The following is a 16,833-nucleotide window of genomic DNA, read 5'->3' on the forward strand; positions in this document are numbered from 1 at the left end:
AATTGCTGCTGTTTCTGAAAGGTTGAGTGTTTGCCATTATATCGTTTACACCGCACACTCCGCTCACTGCACTCTGTCTCTTGGAAATCAAACGAATCACATGAAATCATTGTTCTGAGCCCTAATGCAATTTCGCAGGTGCTTCTGCTGGAATAAGTAATAGGGTTCAGTGTTGCATGCAGAAGTTTGAAGGGATCTAGGGAGCCTTGATGGCTTCTCATTTACCAGGGTGAAATGGAGTGCAGATTCTCTCCATCGCTCAAATTGTGCTTTTTCCGCAGCTTTACACATTGCATCTGCACACTTGTCCTAATATGCCATTTGATCTCTTCTTCAATCGTCGCCTCCATATTACCACGGCTATTACTGCATGCAGAAACACAGGTGCTGAGGGACTCTCATGCGATTTGTAACACAGTATTTCAACTGGCCTTAACCACATCTGTGGTTCCTCAAAGGCTGGAGCCCAAATTCTCTGCTCTCTATTTTTGGCCTACAGACATATGCATCCATGGGACACATGCCAGTTAAGGTAATTAATTAAAAAAATATTACAATTTCTAACGGCACATAAACGAATGATTGTTTTTACATTGGCAAAGAGGCCAGAAAGGGAGTTGCTGTTCAAACTCCAGGCACGTAAACAGATAAGGAAGACCAGGGTGTCCTGTAGTGCCATAATATCATCCTGTACATTATCTAACACTTCATACAAGTGGCTACCTTCTGCTGAGAAGCATCTGTTCCATCAGCCTATGTCTCAGCATGAGTGGAGAGATGGCATTTTGGAGGATGTGGACTCTGTGAACTTCTGAGATTCAAGCATATTTTTAAGTTGAAGGCTGCATATCTTAACGACAAAGGCCAGTGCCAAATGGTGAAATTACTTTACTTAAACCCACACCATTTTCTGTTTCAATTTATGAATATTGCAAATGATATTAATCACATAATAACCTCCGCAGGGGATAATTCACAGAAGCCGCCTCCATCAATTTTAAATTCTTCATGACATTAATGAAATGACAGACAATCATTATGATGAAGATGCCGTGGACAAATCATTAGGCTAAATGATTTTTTTCAAACAAAGCAGTTTTTAATTATGAATGGAATTAGATCAGTAAAAGGATCACATAAAGGACATTAACCTGATGAGCTCTACCGTCTCGGAGTACATGGTGTACGGAGATTTCGCTTCTAATGGATCTCGCTCCATAGCATTCCCACACTCAATGAAAGAAAGGGCAGCGTCTGCATAATTCACAGCTTTGCCGAACTTTTCCATCTGAAACACAGAAGGTAGATACTTCATATTATGTGATAATTATGATGCTATTCCATGCAGTTTAAGATACCATGCCACAATTAATTAAGGTATGTAGATTATATTATCACTCAGGGCGGGAGAAGCAACCAGTCAGGTTGCTCGGATCACAGGCTGAAACCCACAATCTGAGCCCGCATTCTGAGCAGCCAGGTGGCTGCTTCCCACACTCTGCCATCTTCCCCACATCCTACTCTCACTTTCCCCCGGGTGTCCAGTCCCTTCCCACCCCCACTCCACTTACCTGATTTGTGCGGCAGCACCCTCGCCACTGCTGCTGTGTGTTCCTACCACCATGGAGCCCCTCTTCCAGATCAATGGCTTTCTGGCGCTGGGATTTCAAGCTTGCTTCTCTCTTGGTTTCATTTTTTCCTCTGAAATCGCTTCCACTCAGTCAGTATCTCTTCAGCCTTTTTGCTCCACTCTATTTTCTCTGGTTTGTGGGGTTCCCCAGGGCTCTGCCCTCTCCCCACCTTGGTCAATATTTACATGCAGCCTCTTGTTGCTCTTATCCTCTCCCACGGCTTCAGATGTTACTCTTATGCTGATGATACTCAGGTCATAGTATGGCTGGACCTTCTCCACCCTTCCGATGCCAGTCAGCTAAGGGATTGTCTGCAGGCTGTTACCAGCTGGTGAAGCCCCCGAACGGGTGTTTATTGCCTTATTGATATTATATTAATCTTGTTAGTTCTCTAAAATTGCGTTTTATTTTTGACTTTCCTTCACTTACATCAGATATATTAATTAGAAACAATTGTTCAATTAATTGAAATAAAAGCTTCAACCTAGCATCGTAAATGTCATTGATTGTAGTGTGTAAGGCTCTGCAGAACAGTAACTGCAGAATCTTCCTCTCAGATGCCATAACATATCCACATTTGAAAAAACACATTACATGCCATACAACATCACTAATTACATCATCAGTGATTGATGACTGATCAGAGCAGTTTTTACCACATCACCCCTATCTCTCAAAGTCATCCATGAGCTGCCCGTTTGGACGCACATGCAGCTCAAACCACTCAGCATTATCGACAGAGCCTACCACTTTGACAAACCAGCCAGAGTGTGGCCGGTTCGCTCACATTGCACACATACGTCCTGTTCAACCACACTGGAGATGGAAAAGGACAGAAAATATAAATGTGCTCTGGCAAAGCTAACAGGTTTGACTTTTGTGAATTAAGGTACAGCATGGGAATTTGCCAGCTACTGCCATAATGGTACTACCTGGCCGTAAGGATGTATATGGACAATTATGTGAGTACCTGATCATTTGAAGGCATTGTTTACCAAATGTCTAAAGACAAGCCAAAACCATTGGCTTTGCAAATGCTTGTTTTAACGGGTCTTCAGTGCAAGGACAAATGTAAGTGTAATAATACTGCTTATAAATCAGTTGTCAGAAGGCACACCTGGTTAAGATGGTTTTATTACACATATAGCTGATTTGCAGCTGCAATTAAGCCATTAACTTGCAAAGACTGTTTGGAAATTACACAAAAAGGCCCTAAGTAGCACAATGTTTGATGTTACTGATTAGTAGAGCTAGCTTGAAGAGATCCCGGCATGATGTGTTTTGGGTTAGGAGTGGCAGGTAGTAGGAGGGAAGGAACATAGGCATAAGCATGGCCATGGGCAGTCAATAGATGGCTTGATAACCAAACAAAACACACAGGGTTTCCTTCCTCACATTCAAAACTATCCCTAAGCACCACCTAACACCAAAAACTGTACTGCAAAAATGACTATGCGCTGACTTTGCCCAGACTTAGCACTTCAAAAATACACTTTGCACGGTTCCATGTATCAGGGTTTGTATCAGCAGTGCAAAGCCACTTTTCAGCTGTGCAAATTCTCTTTAAACTGGGTAAATATTCCATTAATCGGGGCCACAGAATTGACTTTGGTCAAAGAGCAGTCGCTAGGTCCAGAATATCTAGCTATGATATGATGTTACAAATGAGGGCGGCATCGTCTAGCAAGAAAATACAACTCATTAAGAGAACTTGAGGAATGAACCAAGGTTGACTTTTATCCCAACAGCTTTTGCGTGTATTTAGATAACATCATAGTAGGAGTATGCTGTTGCGCTATATGCAAACAATTTAATTGTGCCCACAAAAACTCCAAAAGATTTAAAGTCCCTTTTGAATAAAGTTTACATTTACTAAAATATGAATAAGTTAACCAACAACAAAAGAAAATGGTTACATGTGATTTTACCAAAGTTAAAATCAGAGTGGTGCATTTCAGAGTGGCCAAAGTACTGAAAAAATACCGATTTTAATTTTTTTATTTGGGGCCCCCTCAAGACCCCTGTTTTTCTACCCTTTTAACCCCACCCCAACCCCATCCCCACTAATTTTAAACCCTTACCCCACTACCATATATATATATTTAATTAACATGTTCTGTATTTTTTGGTATTTTCTCTTTCAGTGAGACTTACCACTCTGTTTTATATCCGGTAAAATGTGTGGGTACAAAGAAAATGAGTTATCGTTTTTTCTGGCGGTATATGAAGAAGGGTCCATGACCGTGAACCCGGAGGCCCTTTAAAACGAGGTAACAGTATCTGAGATGGATGGGGATGCAGATCTTACTCATACATCAATAATCAGACAGACTCAGGAAGTTTGGCAAAAACATGACTGTTTTACTAACAATTCTTTAAAACAGGGAGAACAACAGCCATCTACGGATGCCGCACAACATAATCTCACAGTATCACATGAGTAAACACAACTTTTTACAAAAAATTCGTCATGAGTGACGTCATACTACATGGCAAAATAGAAAAACCTACGGGGGTTTATGATAGGCTTAAAGAGAACATCTAAGTGTACCTTCTATAAGGGCGAGACTGTGATTGGATCTCTAAAGTCAGGTGGACAACTAAGCCCACCCCAAGTGCAAGTCATCTTCCGTGTCATACTAATACACACCGTTCTATTGGTTTCTCAAACTATAGGGCTCCTTGCTATGTGGCCCTTTATAATTGGTTGGCACGCTTGTACCCTTCTGGAATAATCCACTTGCTAGCAGCACGCAAGCTGGTACCCAAGGTGCTGGGCGGTTTTGCCTGGTCATGCCTCCCCACCCAATTAGCCCAACAGCCATCATCCCTCCTGCTGTTTGCCAGTCAATTAGTCTTTAAACTTGGCCTTGTGGCTCGCCCCAAAGTCTATATTCATCTGACCATGTGACTGGAGATCATGTTTTGAGCTCCTTCATTGCATTTAATACTGTTAAATGAAGAAAACCTGGCACTGCCAGTGTTTTTCCGTTACACCTCAAACAGGAGCTCGGCTCGCTTCTCACGTTCTTTGCATCTTCTCAAGTAGATAACCCGGCTCTTGGCGGCCGCAACTCTTGACACTGGGCCAGGCAAACCTTCTCGAATCTTCATTCACCAGCCTTATGATTACTTTATGATTACTTTGCCTACTTGCGTTACTGCATCTGTACATTTATAAAAACGGTTTAGCATTTTCCTCAGTGCTTCTCCGCACATGCAATCTTCATTTTGTTCCTAAAATGTTGCTTAATTCGCTACTTTCTCATCAGATTCTATAAGGTTTATATACTTTGTTTATTGGCATCTCTTCTGGGTGCAACATTTCTGCTTCATGTGATGTCACCAGTCTTCTCTTTCACTCATCTTCACACTTCTTCCGGGACTTCCTTCAGAAGACCGTCATTTATTTGGGGATACATAATAATGGGTTTTCTCAATGGATACCTTGTTTCGAGGACTTTTCGCGGTATAGGTACCATTACAGGCTTTGCGCATGTCGCAATTTCTGGCTGCCAACATATAGGCAGAATGGGGGCCGGACTTACAGAAGAGGTACTTGGCTCTTCCTCTACAACCGTTTTGGACACAAGTGATCACAGTTAGTGGTTGTTTATTGAACTTCATAATGGGTGAGATAAACGCCTAATCTAAACCTAAATCTAAGATGGGAGCAAGCTACGACCATCAAATAATAATAAGGCAGTCCTAGTGGTGTTGTGCCAAAATAAAAAGGGCCTATAATAAAAAACCTATTGCCAATCCTTACCACTAAATTACAAAAAATGAGTGTGGGATTATGTTCACCAGAAAAGAAAGAAGTGTTCACAAAATGATAAGTCGGGATGGTATGGCTGGGTCGGCAGCATGAGGTTCACAGTTTCAGTTCAACAATAGCAAAACCTTCAGAGGCTAAGTCTCTTTCCTGCAAAAGTCTCTTGCCCTAAAAGGCTTGCTCAAAGTGACAAACAAAAGTTCCTTTGGTACTCTTGCACCTTGGGTGATTGCTCTTATACCCTTGAATCTCCCTCTACTTGGCTCAGATCCTCCTTGCAAAAATGGGCCTCACACCGTCGAGTTCACCACGTCCTTCTTTAACACAGTTCATGGATTTTTAAACAGTTTGTTTTTTTCAATTTCATCAGAAAGCCTTCCCATCTCCTTGCTTTCTTTCGGCATCCCTCTGTCAGGTTCACACTAGCCTTCTTCCACAGTTCACAATCTCATCGAAAAGCGGGTTTCCCTTCCCCTAGCTTTCCTCTGGTAACGGGTCAGAGACTTTTCGATTGTACAAGGGATTCGACATAACCTTCACAGCATAACTGTGATGCCTCACGCCACCCTTTCATGGGGCCTTCTGGTTCTTGTAGTTTCAAAACATGTCCCAGTCAGAGTCTTTCGAATGAGCACCCACGTAGCACCGGATCCCTCTGCGGCTGGACCTCAACTGTCCCACTTCCACTCTTTGAAGACCCCTCGCTCAAGTGATCCTCCCCAACTGGTCCACCCCAGGAACTGGATCCAATAGCGATGGCTATGTCCTGGCCACCTGGACGACAGATGTCCGGGGACTAGCAGCTGAGGCACCTCAGGTTTCACACACATCTCTGAATATGTCTAATATATAAGAAAGCATAGAAGCCACATACCATCTTAAATAGAAGTACATTTGAATGCAAAGTATGTGAGCGGCCTAGTAAATGGGTATGAACTAATTGGGCAAAGAAATTGTGATCTCTCCCAAACAATTCTTTCCCTGGACATGGCAATATAATATGATTGCTTGACAGCGTAATAAGTAGCTTCGTTGGGTATAACATCAAGAGGTACTGACTAAGACCTTTATGGGTAAAGTGAAGGCTGGGGGGATAGGGCAGGGGCAACACATGCGTCTTGGAAGCAAGACAACGCAGAGCAACACAGGCGTTAAGAAAGCTACATTTATCAATAAAGTCAGGAAAGAGAGTTTATCAATGGGAATCTCAACATTAAAACAACGATCCATGAAAATTAACATGGTCAGATTGCAATTTAAGGGCCCTGTAAAACCTGGCACACATTGCACAATGTCTCTTTGACAAATGATTGGAAGGTTCAGTAAGTCAAACTACTTTCAAGACACTGACCATAAAAACAAAAAAAGTTATTTGGACACAGATAGTCTTTGGAGGGCTTTTCTCAATTCTAAAAGAATTAATTATTTAATCAGATGGAACCCGTACAATTTGCAATGACACACAGCAATCAGATCTCGCTGGCAAGTAACACAGCGATTTAGTAAAAACAAATGACCTTTTATAGTTTCTTTTGTCTTGCTCCCAATTTGTTAAACAAAGGAACGTTTCTGACATTTTTGGCAAGGGTGTCGACTGCTACATTTCTAAAACAGACTGAAAACCGTGCATAGCCAAGGTCCCAGAGCCAGCATTGGCATAAGCTATAGAGACTAATGAGCTAGGAGTGAATAGTGAGCTCAGCTGGGGAGAGAGGACATCTTAAACACAATTATGATTAAACTGCTGTTATGATATAACTGCTTCAGTGATGTAGATGCATTGTTTACTGCTGTTTGTGTGTATACTGAGATAGAAAGCTACACATTTCTCTATCAATCTATGTATCCGACTCTGCTGTATGGTATCGCAACATGTAGAGAAAAGATTCCTTTCCACACTGTCTGCCATCTGCACTGCAGCATGTGAAACACACTAGCACATCGTTCTGCAGACATGCCATAGTGTGTGTGCTTTCTTCGACAGGTTCAGGCAGTGTTTGTTTGTCGATGCTTTTTACATATTGTCGATGTTTTGCCTGTGCTGATTAATAAATGTCTGCGTTGCATTGACGTTTGAAACACCAGCACTTAGCATAATCAAATCTAAGATCTTGACATCCAGTGTTTTCTGTTCCATTGTCCATGTGCCCTGACATGTTAATGGTGTCTGAATAAACTCCCAACTGATTAGAGATGCATCCATTGCAATTGTCACTAGAGGACCTTGCAGTGTGTGTGATCTTCTTTTTAATAAATTGTGGGGTGTATTTAAAGGCCCCAAACAGAAGTCCCTTTCACATGAACAGCAGGATTTTAAACACTGAACCAAAAACGGCTTGGCCTGTGTGTTTGTTTCCTGTACAATTGAAGATCCATGTGGAAAGAAGGAGGCATCAAAGGTCCCTTTCACATGAAAAACAGGATTTGTAAACAGTCTCGTGGACGCTTCCCTAGATGAGGGTATGTAGCAATCCTAAAGCCAGGAAAACTGAGTCTCATGGAAGAGAGGAGGACCAGTAGCATACTTTAAGCCAGGGGCACTGAGTCTCATGGAAGAGAGGATGACCTGTAGCATACTAGAAACCAGGGGCACTGAGTTTCATAGAAGAGAGGAGGACCAGTAGCATACTAGAAGCCAGGCGCACTGAGTTTCATAGAAGATAGGAAGACCAGTAGCATACTAGAAGCCAGAGGCACTGAGTTTCATGGAAGAGAGGAGGACCTGTAGCATACTTTAAGCTAGGGGCACTGAGTCTCATGGAAGAGAGGAGGACCTGTAGCATACTTTAAGCCAGGGGCACTGAGTCTCATGGAAGAGAGGAGGACCAGTAGCATACTTTAAGCCAGGGGCACTGAGTCTCATGGAAGAGAGGAGGACCAGTAGCATACTTTAAGCCAGGGGCACTGAGTCTCATGGAAGAGAGGATGACCTGTAGCATACTAGAAACCAGGGTCACTGAGTTTCATAGAAGAGAGGAGGACCAGTAGCATACTAGAAGCCAGGCGCACTGAGTTTCATGGAAGATAGGAGGACCAGTAGCATACTAGAAGCCAGAGGCACTGAGTTTCATGGAAGAGAGGAGGACCTGTAGCATACTTTAAGCCAGGGGCACTGAGTCTCATGGAAGAGAGGAGGACCTGTAGCATACTTTAAGCCAGGGGCACTGAATCTCATGGCAGAGAGGTGGACCTGTAGCATACTTTAAGCCAGGGGCACTGAGTCTCATGGAAGAGAGGAGGACCGGTAGAATACTAGAAGCCAGGACACTGAGTTTCATAGAAGAGAGGAGGATCGGTAGCATACTAGAAGCCAGGGCACTGAGTTTCATAGAAGAGAGGAGGACCAGTAGCATACTAGAAGCCAGGGGCACTGAGTTTCATAGAACAGAGGAGGACCGGTAGCATACTAAAAGCCACAGGCAGTGAGTCTCATAGAAGAGAGGAGAACCGGTAGCATACTAGAAGCCAGGGGCACTGAGTCTCATGGAAGAGAGGAAGACCTGTAGCATACTTTAAGCCAGGGGCACTGAGTCTCATGGAAGAGAGGAGGACCTGTAGCATACTAGAAGCCAGGGGCACTGAGCCTCATAGAAGAGGGGAGGACCAGTAGCATACTAGAAGCCAGGGCACTGAGTTTCATAGAAGAGAGGAGGACCGTTAGCATACTAGAAGCCAGGGGCACTGAGTTTCATAGAAGAGGGGAGGACCAGTAGCATAATAAAAGCCACGGGCAGTGAGTCTCATAGAAGAGAGGAGAACCGGTAACATACTAGAAGCCAGGGGCACTGAGTCTCATGGAAGAGAGGAGGACCTGTAGCATACTTTAAGCCAGGGGCACTGAGTCTCATGGAAGAGAGGAGGACCTGTAGCATACTAGAAGCCAGGGGCACTGAGTCTCATAGAGGAAAGGAGGACCAGTAGCATACTAGAAGCCAGGGGCACTGAGTTTCATAGAAGAGAGGAGGACCAGTAGCATACTAGAAGCCAGGGGCACTGAGTTGCATAGAAGAGAGGAGGATTGGTAGCATACTAAAAGCCACGGGCAGCGAGTCTCATAGAAGAGAGGAGGACCGGTAGCATACTTTAAGCCAGGGACACTGAGTCTCATGGAAGAGAGGAAGACCTGTAGCATACTTTAAGCCAGGGCACTGAGTCTTGTGCAGGAGAGGAGGACTGGTAGCATACTAGAAGCCAGGGGCACTGAGTTTCATAGAAGAGAGGAGGACCAGTAGCATACTAGAAGCCAGGGGCAATGAGTTTCATAGATAAGGGGAGGACCGGTAGCATACTAAAAGCCACGGGCAGTGAGACTCATAGAAGAGAGGAGAACCGGTAGCATACTAGAAGACAGGGGCACTGAGTCTCATGGAAGAGAGGAGGACCTATAGCACACTTTAAGCCAGGGGCACTGAGTCTCATGGAAGAGAGGAGGACCTGTAGCATACTAGAAGCCAGCGGCACTGAGTCTCATAGAAGAGAGGAGGACCAGTAGCAAACTAGAAGCCAGGGGCACTGAGTTTCATAGAAGAGAGGAGGACCAGTAGCATACTAGAAGCCAGGGGCACTGAGTTTCATAGAAGAGAGGAGGACCGGTAGCATACTAGAAGCGAGGGGCACTGAGTCTCATGGAAGAGAGGAGGACCTCTAGCATACTTTAAGCTAGGGGCACTGAGTCTCGTGGAGGAGAGGAGGACCGATAGCATATTAGAAGCCAGGGGCACCGAGTTTCATCGACGAGAGGAGGACCAGTAGCATACTAGAAGCCAGGGCACCGAGTTTCTTTGAAGATAGGAGGACCAGTAGCATACTAGAAGCCAGCGGCACCGAGTTTCATCGAAGAGAGGAGGACCAGTAGCATCCTAGAAGCCAGGGGCACCGAGTTTCATCGAAGCGAGGAGGACCAGAAGCATACTAGAAGCCACGGGCAGTGATTCTCATAGAAGAGAGGAAGACCGGTAGCATACTAAAAGCCACGGGCAGTGATTCTCATAGAAGAGAGGAGGACCGGTAGCATACTAAAAGTGGCACTGAGTCTCATGGAAGACTGGAGTCTCACGGATGATTCTCTAGAAGACGACTGCCAGCACACTTAAAGCTAAGAGCATTCAGTCAAATGGAGGAGGACCTGTCCAAATGTCTGCATAACAAAATGACAACATAAAATAACAAAATTAGCAAAAAGATTACTTGCTTCAAACTAAAGAAACATTTTAACTGTGGCCTTGCTCACAAAAGAAACACCAAAAAGTAAGCTTCCAATGTTCACAAAAAGAAAAAAATGGAACATGCGTAATATGAAACTACTGAATACCATTTGCAAACCTTCTCTGAGTTCGCCATGCAGAAGCATCTGCCTAGTGCTGTGTGTGCTCTATGAAAGCACATGACAATGAATGAATAACTAGATGTATCCATAAATAAATGCCAGGTTTTGATTTTGTTTCGTCTTTCATGAAAATAGTCACTATTAAAAAAAAAAAAATTATAATTTTAAAAAAAAAACGCCACCATATAAAGGGGAAATGTGTGCTACCAGTAACGTGTCAAAGCTCTGACGCACCCATTTTTGAAAATACCCACCTTGTTGAATTACATTTTGAGGAGTTCTGAAATACCTGGCAGCTCATGACATCTATGCATCCAAACATATATAGTAACATGTCTTTGATGAGCCAATGCATGTACGTCAAAAGACCTCGTGAAAGTGTAAGCGTCCATATGTGGAGTCTTACTTATTCACCTCTCCCTTCTGCCGTGTGCCTGCCTCTCGGCTTTTCCATTAACACATTGTAAATACCCTGCAGGCGTTTTTCTAAAAGACATATGGCATTAGCCAAGTGCTAATGGGAGCCGAGAAAGAGAATCACACCTCTGGCAAGGAAGAAAAAAATATGAAAAATGCGCATACAGAAAGAAGTATCATTTACTTGTCTGTTCATTATTCCACATTGCTGACTCGTTTGTGTCTTCGGCACAATATCAAGTATATGGCATTGGTGTGAGAGAAGGCCATTAGAAAAATACTTGACACCCTACATGTATTATTAATGTATTATTATAGTGATTGCATGTGTCAAAAGGACACAATGATTTCTTTGACTTAATGGCCCAAAGAAGCGCTTGTTCATTCAAATGGAGGATAAGCTCATAGCCACATCTTTATTTGGAAATTGTGTTGTGTAAATTGAAGATACAATAACACCTTGGAGCTGTGATGAATCGAGGAATTCAGACTCTTCTCCACAGGGGGAGTCTTTCCTTGTGATACTAGGGAGGTGAGCCATCTATGAGATATCCCCCCTAGGGGTGGCGGAAAGTGGGATCGCACAGGGAGAAATTCCCCCCTTATGACTCCCATTCCGATGAGGAACTCCCTTTCTACCCCACTCAAGAATCCAATCAAAGCATCTCTATGAAACCAGAATCCTGCTACATCTGTAACTGCAACACCTCTGACAATGAGGAATAGTTGCTTGATAAAGCGATGAGTAGACACGAAAGGGAGGATAAAGAGCTGCCTGACACTGGGACGAAGAAACCCAATGCAGTCAGGCTTAGCATGGCACTAACACAAAGAATGAACTATGACTGGAAATATGGGGAAGACTCAGTTTAGCAAAATAAAAGTGGGAGGAGCACAACGATGGCGAGAGACCAGGAGTTTCAAACTGGCTCCAGAGAATAGGGTGAAATGAACTCTGGAGAGTCAAGAGCCCAAAGGAACATGTGTCAGGGGAATACCTGAGCAGAAGAAGCCTCCCGAGAGGCTGGGAAGTGATCTAAAGTCCCAAAAGGGATGCACCTCGAAAGAGGTGGTGGCCGGAGACAGAGAGATGAGAGAAACACAATCTGTACAATACCATCCACACCGGGGTATCCAGAGCAGCACACAAGAATGAAAGGCATTCAAGAGACATCCTGACGAACAGTGGCCAAGAAGAGGAGGACACGGGAAAAACCCTCTTTGTGCTGATACCGATATAGGTGAAATACGCCAAAGTGAAATTGGAAGCAGAATGATGGCAAACATGAGAACCATCCTGTGGTAAAGAAATTAAGTCCCACAGAGGGATGCCAACCCAGTGATGCAGACCCTAATCCAGGAACGTAATAGGAAGAGCGGGAGACCCAGGGAGAGAGCTGGCTATAGTGTATGGCTAAAACCCAATTGGCGTACTGACAAGAAAAGTGAGAATACTTACGGGACTTATCATATTCATCCCAGTAGTACCGAGAATACTTACAGGACTCCTCATATTCTTCTGAGTAGTATTGAATACAATACAACGAGTGAGAATCCCTACAGAACCATTCCCTCTCTACCTAGGAAATGGTAGAATCCTGAGCAGAATCAAGTTGACCACTGGGAAAAATATGTAGATCCAAGTGAAAAGATAAGCAGACAGAAGTGATCCCATAGAGGTGGAACAAAAATTACAAGGAATAGAGAGGCTGTTATTTGATGAAGGAAGAATACAAGAGGATGCAGGGGTGAATACCCCTCAAGACAGAAAGTCAGGAAAGCAAGGAGTAACAAGGAAAAGAATGTGTAAAAGTCCTCTAGAAGAACTTTTTAATACAAAAAATAACCAAAATGCTATTTGAAGGCTCAATACTAAGAAAGAACATTTATTGGGAAACTGTTTCCATCCAAGGAGAAGGGAGTCATTCTCCTGGTCCTTAGTTGTTGTTTATTAGTGGTAGGGTCAGTTTAGGTTATTTTTGGAACTAAGGACAGACGTTTACTTTGGACTTTGTCACAGATGACAAGCACCCTAGTTTTAGTTGTAGGTAAGGAAGCCTTTAGATTAGGGAAAGTAAAGCCTTTTCTCTTTTTTCTTTATTTCAAATAAATACATGTTAAAGATGGCAATCTCTTGTCTGTCTCATCCTTCTGACCCGCCACAGAGTCCTGAGCTCGGATAAAATAATAATTGTTTTAGTGGCAAAAGGATGCTTTTCTGGAATTTAACGATAGTCATACAGTTAAACATACTCCATACATAGTGCTCAGTTTTGGAGGAAAGAATTCTACAGTGCGTCCATCTTTCACTCTTAAGCAAGGAAATAATGGTCCACATCAAGTGATATCACTTGAGACCTTTTCTAAAACTTGCTGAGCTGTGGGCAGGCACACACCTGTGGGAGAGTTATTTGGCAGCTGAAACCTGTGGGAGAGCCATGGCAAGACGCAAAGGCGTGGCAGGGCTGTGAAGAAACACACATCTCTCTGAAAATGTTTGAGGATATAAAACTGTGGGTGTGCTTTGGAAAAGCACAAACACAGGAGTGCTGTTAGAGAGTATTAACTTTACCTGTTGGACTGACATTTGGAGGGTGCGATACAGATTATTGGCAGAAGAAGCTTTTGGTGCAATGGGAAATGAGTCGCACCTGAGGGGACACCAGCATTCTAAATGATTCACAGTCACCTGTGGCTGGTGAATATTTTCTGTAAAGGAGCATAAATATGTCGCCAAATTAGCACAATCAACCAACTGCAGGAAAGTAATGTGGAATAATATACACTGTTTTGGGGTGCTCTCCTACAGAGAATATTTCTGAAATAAACGCTAAAAATGTTGCGTTTTACAGCACAATTTCTGAAAAAATGGGGGAGAAATCCATACAATGCATGTGATGCTGCAACCACAACATAAATAACTTTGTTGACAATGCACTCACAATATGTGCTGGCATTGCCTGGGTAATTATAAGGTGTGTCTACAACATATGCCTTCATTGCACTCTAATTTACTTTCATGGTGTTGTGCCAACAATATATGCCAGCATTGCCACTGTATGTCGCTGTCATTAAACTGTGCCCACAGCACATGGCTGCATTGGCATTATAAATATCTTTAATGATGCTTTGCCCACAAAATATGCATAAATTGACACTTTAAATCACTTTTATGATGTTTCACCCACAATATATGGCAGTATTGCGGCAGTAAATCACTTGTATGATCCCATAACCATTATATATGGCAGAAAACCCAGCATTAAACACTTCCATGAAGCTGAATCACCAAGATACACCAGCATTGTCACAGTGTTTTACTTTCATGATGCTGGAGGGGCCCCAGCATCATGAAAGTCCCACACACATCCACACAATGGCAGACGCATACATGTACGCAGGAAAGCACACATACACACTTATTCACTCAAATGCACATATGAACAAAGTCATTAAAACTTAGACACAAACATACATTGCACAACATTCTAAATGCCTTTGCACACGCGCATACAAACACTTTTAAACATACTGTCATGCATCATCTGCTGTTTCGAGCATCATATTCTCTCTGAAACAGTGGGATCCAGGGGAAGCTGGATTCTTCATCATGTTGGAGGAAGCTACAACCAGAAAGTCGAAGGAGCAACATGCAAGGCACAAGTGACAAGTGTGGAAATTCCTGAATGCCAAGCAATGGCAATGTATGGGTAGCAGTGACTCCCCTAGCAGCAGTTAACTTGAGCGCCAGCCCTGCAGATGGGAAGTGCATACTGGGAAGTCGAAGCGATCCAATCAGGCCATTCACCCACCTGCTCTCTCCACTCTCCCCACAGACTCCATCACTGGTACAAACGTGTGAGACTGCTATTAGGTGGTAAAAACCTGCAGTAGTATGGAGTGACATTGGGTGATAGAAACCTGTGCGAGTACAGTGGGAGGGCACAGACAAGTGGAGTGCTCTGGGAAAGCACAAACCTTTGTGAATAGTCTGGGAGGGTGCAAACCTAAGTGAGTGCTCTGAGACTTTAGAAACCTACAGGAGTGCTTTAGGAAGGCATTAGCCTGTACTGGCAATATAGGTTTGAAATCAGATGCAGATTTGATGTCATAGAAACGACATGTTTTTCATATGGAACTGCTACAAGATTTTGTGGTGGCAATGGGATGCCCTGTTCTGCAGTACAGGCCACACATCTGTATAGAAGTGAGAGATAGGTGCGGGACATTGAATATATTGCAAATGGGGCCGTTGGGAACTGTTTCTAGAGGAGAGAATGGGTATTTGGATATACTGAGGAGGAGACGAACATTTTTCCAGTTAAGACAGGACAAGGAAGGTAATGAAATGCTGAGTGGCGGGAAAAAGAAGTATATTAAGGATTATTCGAATGTTTAAAAGGTTAATAAAGCTGAGGCAGTTTTAGTAAAAAGGGAAGCAAAAAAAGAGATTGGGATCACAGTAGATGCCAAGATTGCAAGAAGACACAGAGATAGGGATTATGGCAGATGGAAAGGAGATTTGGGAATAGATGGAGTGAGGAGATGCAGTGGCATTAAAGTACAGGACAACATTGTGCCATCTAAAACTGGATCCCAGAGGGGCATTCAGTGAGTTTGTTATTGCTAGATAGTTCATGAGTGAAAGATGGAAATGGAAGAAAGATTTGAGTGCCATCAATAACATGCCGATAACAGATGACAACGTGAGGACATCTATTATGTGAAGAGGTTGAGACTTGAGGAACCCCAACAGGACCAGGAGTAAAATGGTAGAACTGAGAGATCAAAGGAATGGTAAAGAAGCAATCAGAGTGAATACATGAATGACCAATGTCTCGGAAACCTAGGTGGGACTTTGTCAATAGGATTTCAGAATGTCGAGAGTGTCAAAGGCAGCAGAGAGATGGAGGATAATAAGGATGGGAGACAATTTAGAGTTTTTGACAGTGGAAATTAAGTTGTATATATCCATGAGAGCATTTTTGGTGGAGTGACGTGGGCAGAAACCAGATTGGAGAGGATGGCGTATGTTAAAAGTATCAAGATAATGAGATATACGATTGAAGACACATCTTTTCAAGATTTTGGAGTAATTGGGTAAGGGAAGACCGGGGTATAGTTAGCAGAGTAGTTGGTAGTTTATTCAAGGGAAGGGGAATAGTGGCAGTTTTATAGTATGAAGGAAAGATGTCTGAAGTAAAAGAGAAACTGAAGATATAGCTAAGGAGGGGGCAGATAATATGATCTATGTTTTTGATGACCCATGAAGACAACGGATCATCCAGTGCACATGAGAAGTTGGCCTGAAAAATAATCAAAAAAGTTGTCATCTTTCAGTCATGAGTGAAAGATGGAAATGGAAGAAAGATTTGAGTGCCATCAATAACATGCCGATAACAGATGACAACGTGAGAACATCTAATATGTGAAGAGGTTGAGACTTGAGGAACCCCAACAGGACCAGGAGTAAAATGGTAGAACTGAGAGATCAAAGGAATGGTAAAGAAGCAATCAGAGTGAATACATGAATGACCAATGTCTCGGAAACCTAGGTGGGACTTTGTCAATAGGATTTCAGAATGTCGAGAGTGTCAAAGGCAGCAGAGAGATGGAGGATAATAAGGATGGGAGACAATTTAGAGTTTTTGACAGAGGAAATTAAGTTGTATATATCCATGAGA

General features: G+C 43.1%; 1 protein-coding gene across 3 annotated transcripts in view; it reads right to left on the reverse strand.

Annotated features, from left to right (window-relative positions):
- The window catches only part of AFF2 (ALF transcription elongation factor 2), a 1,055,119-nt gene that overhangs the window by 75,055 nt on the left and 963,231 nt on the right, over positions 1–16,833 (reverse strand). For all 3 annotated transcript variants that reach the window (XM_069612762.1, XM_069612763.1, XM_069612761.1), the window contains one exon: positions 1,152–1,288. In XM_069612762.1, coding sequence (XP_069468863.1) covers positions 1,152–1,288 — 137 coding nt within the window. The remainder of the gene's footprint in view (positions 1–1,151; positions 1,289–16,833) is intronic.

This window comes from Ambystoma mexicanum, chromosome 5p (genome assembly GCF_040938575.1).
Source record: "Ambystoma mexicanum isolate Mex_15411 chromosome 5p, UKY_AmexF1_1, whole genome shotgun sequence".
Taxonomy (NCBI): Eukaryota; Metazoa; Chordata; class Amphibia; order Caudata; family Ambystomatidae; genus Ambystoma; species Ambystoma mexicanum.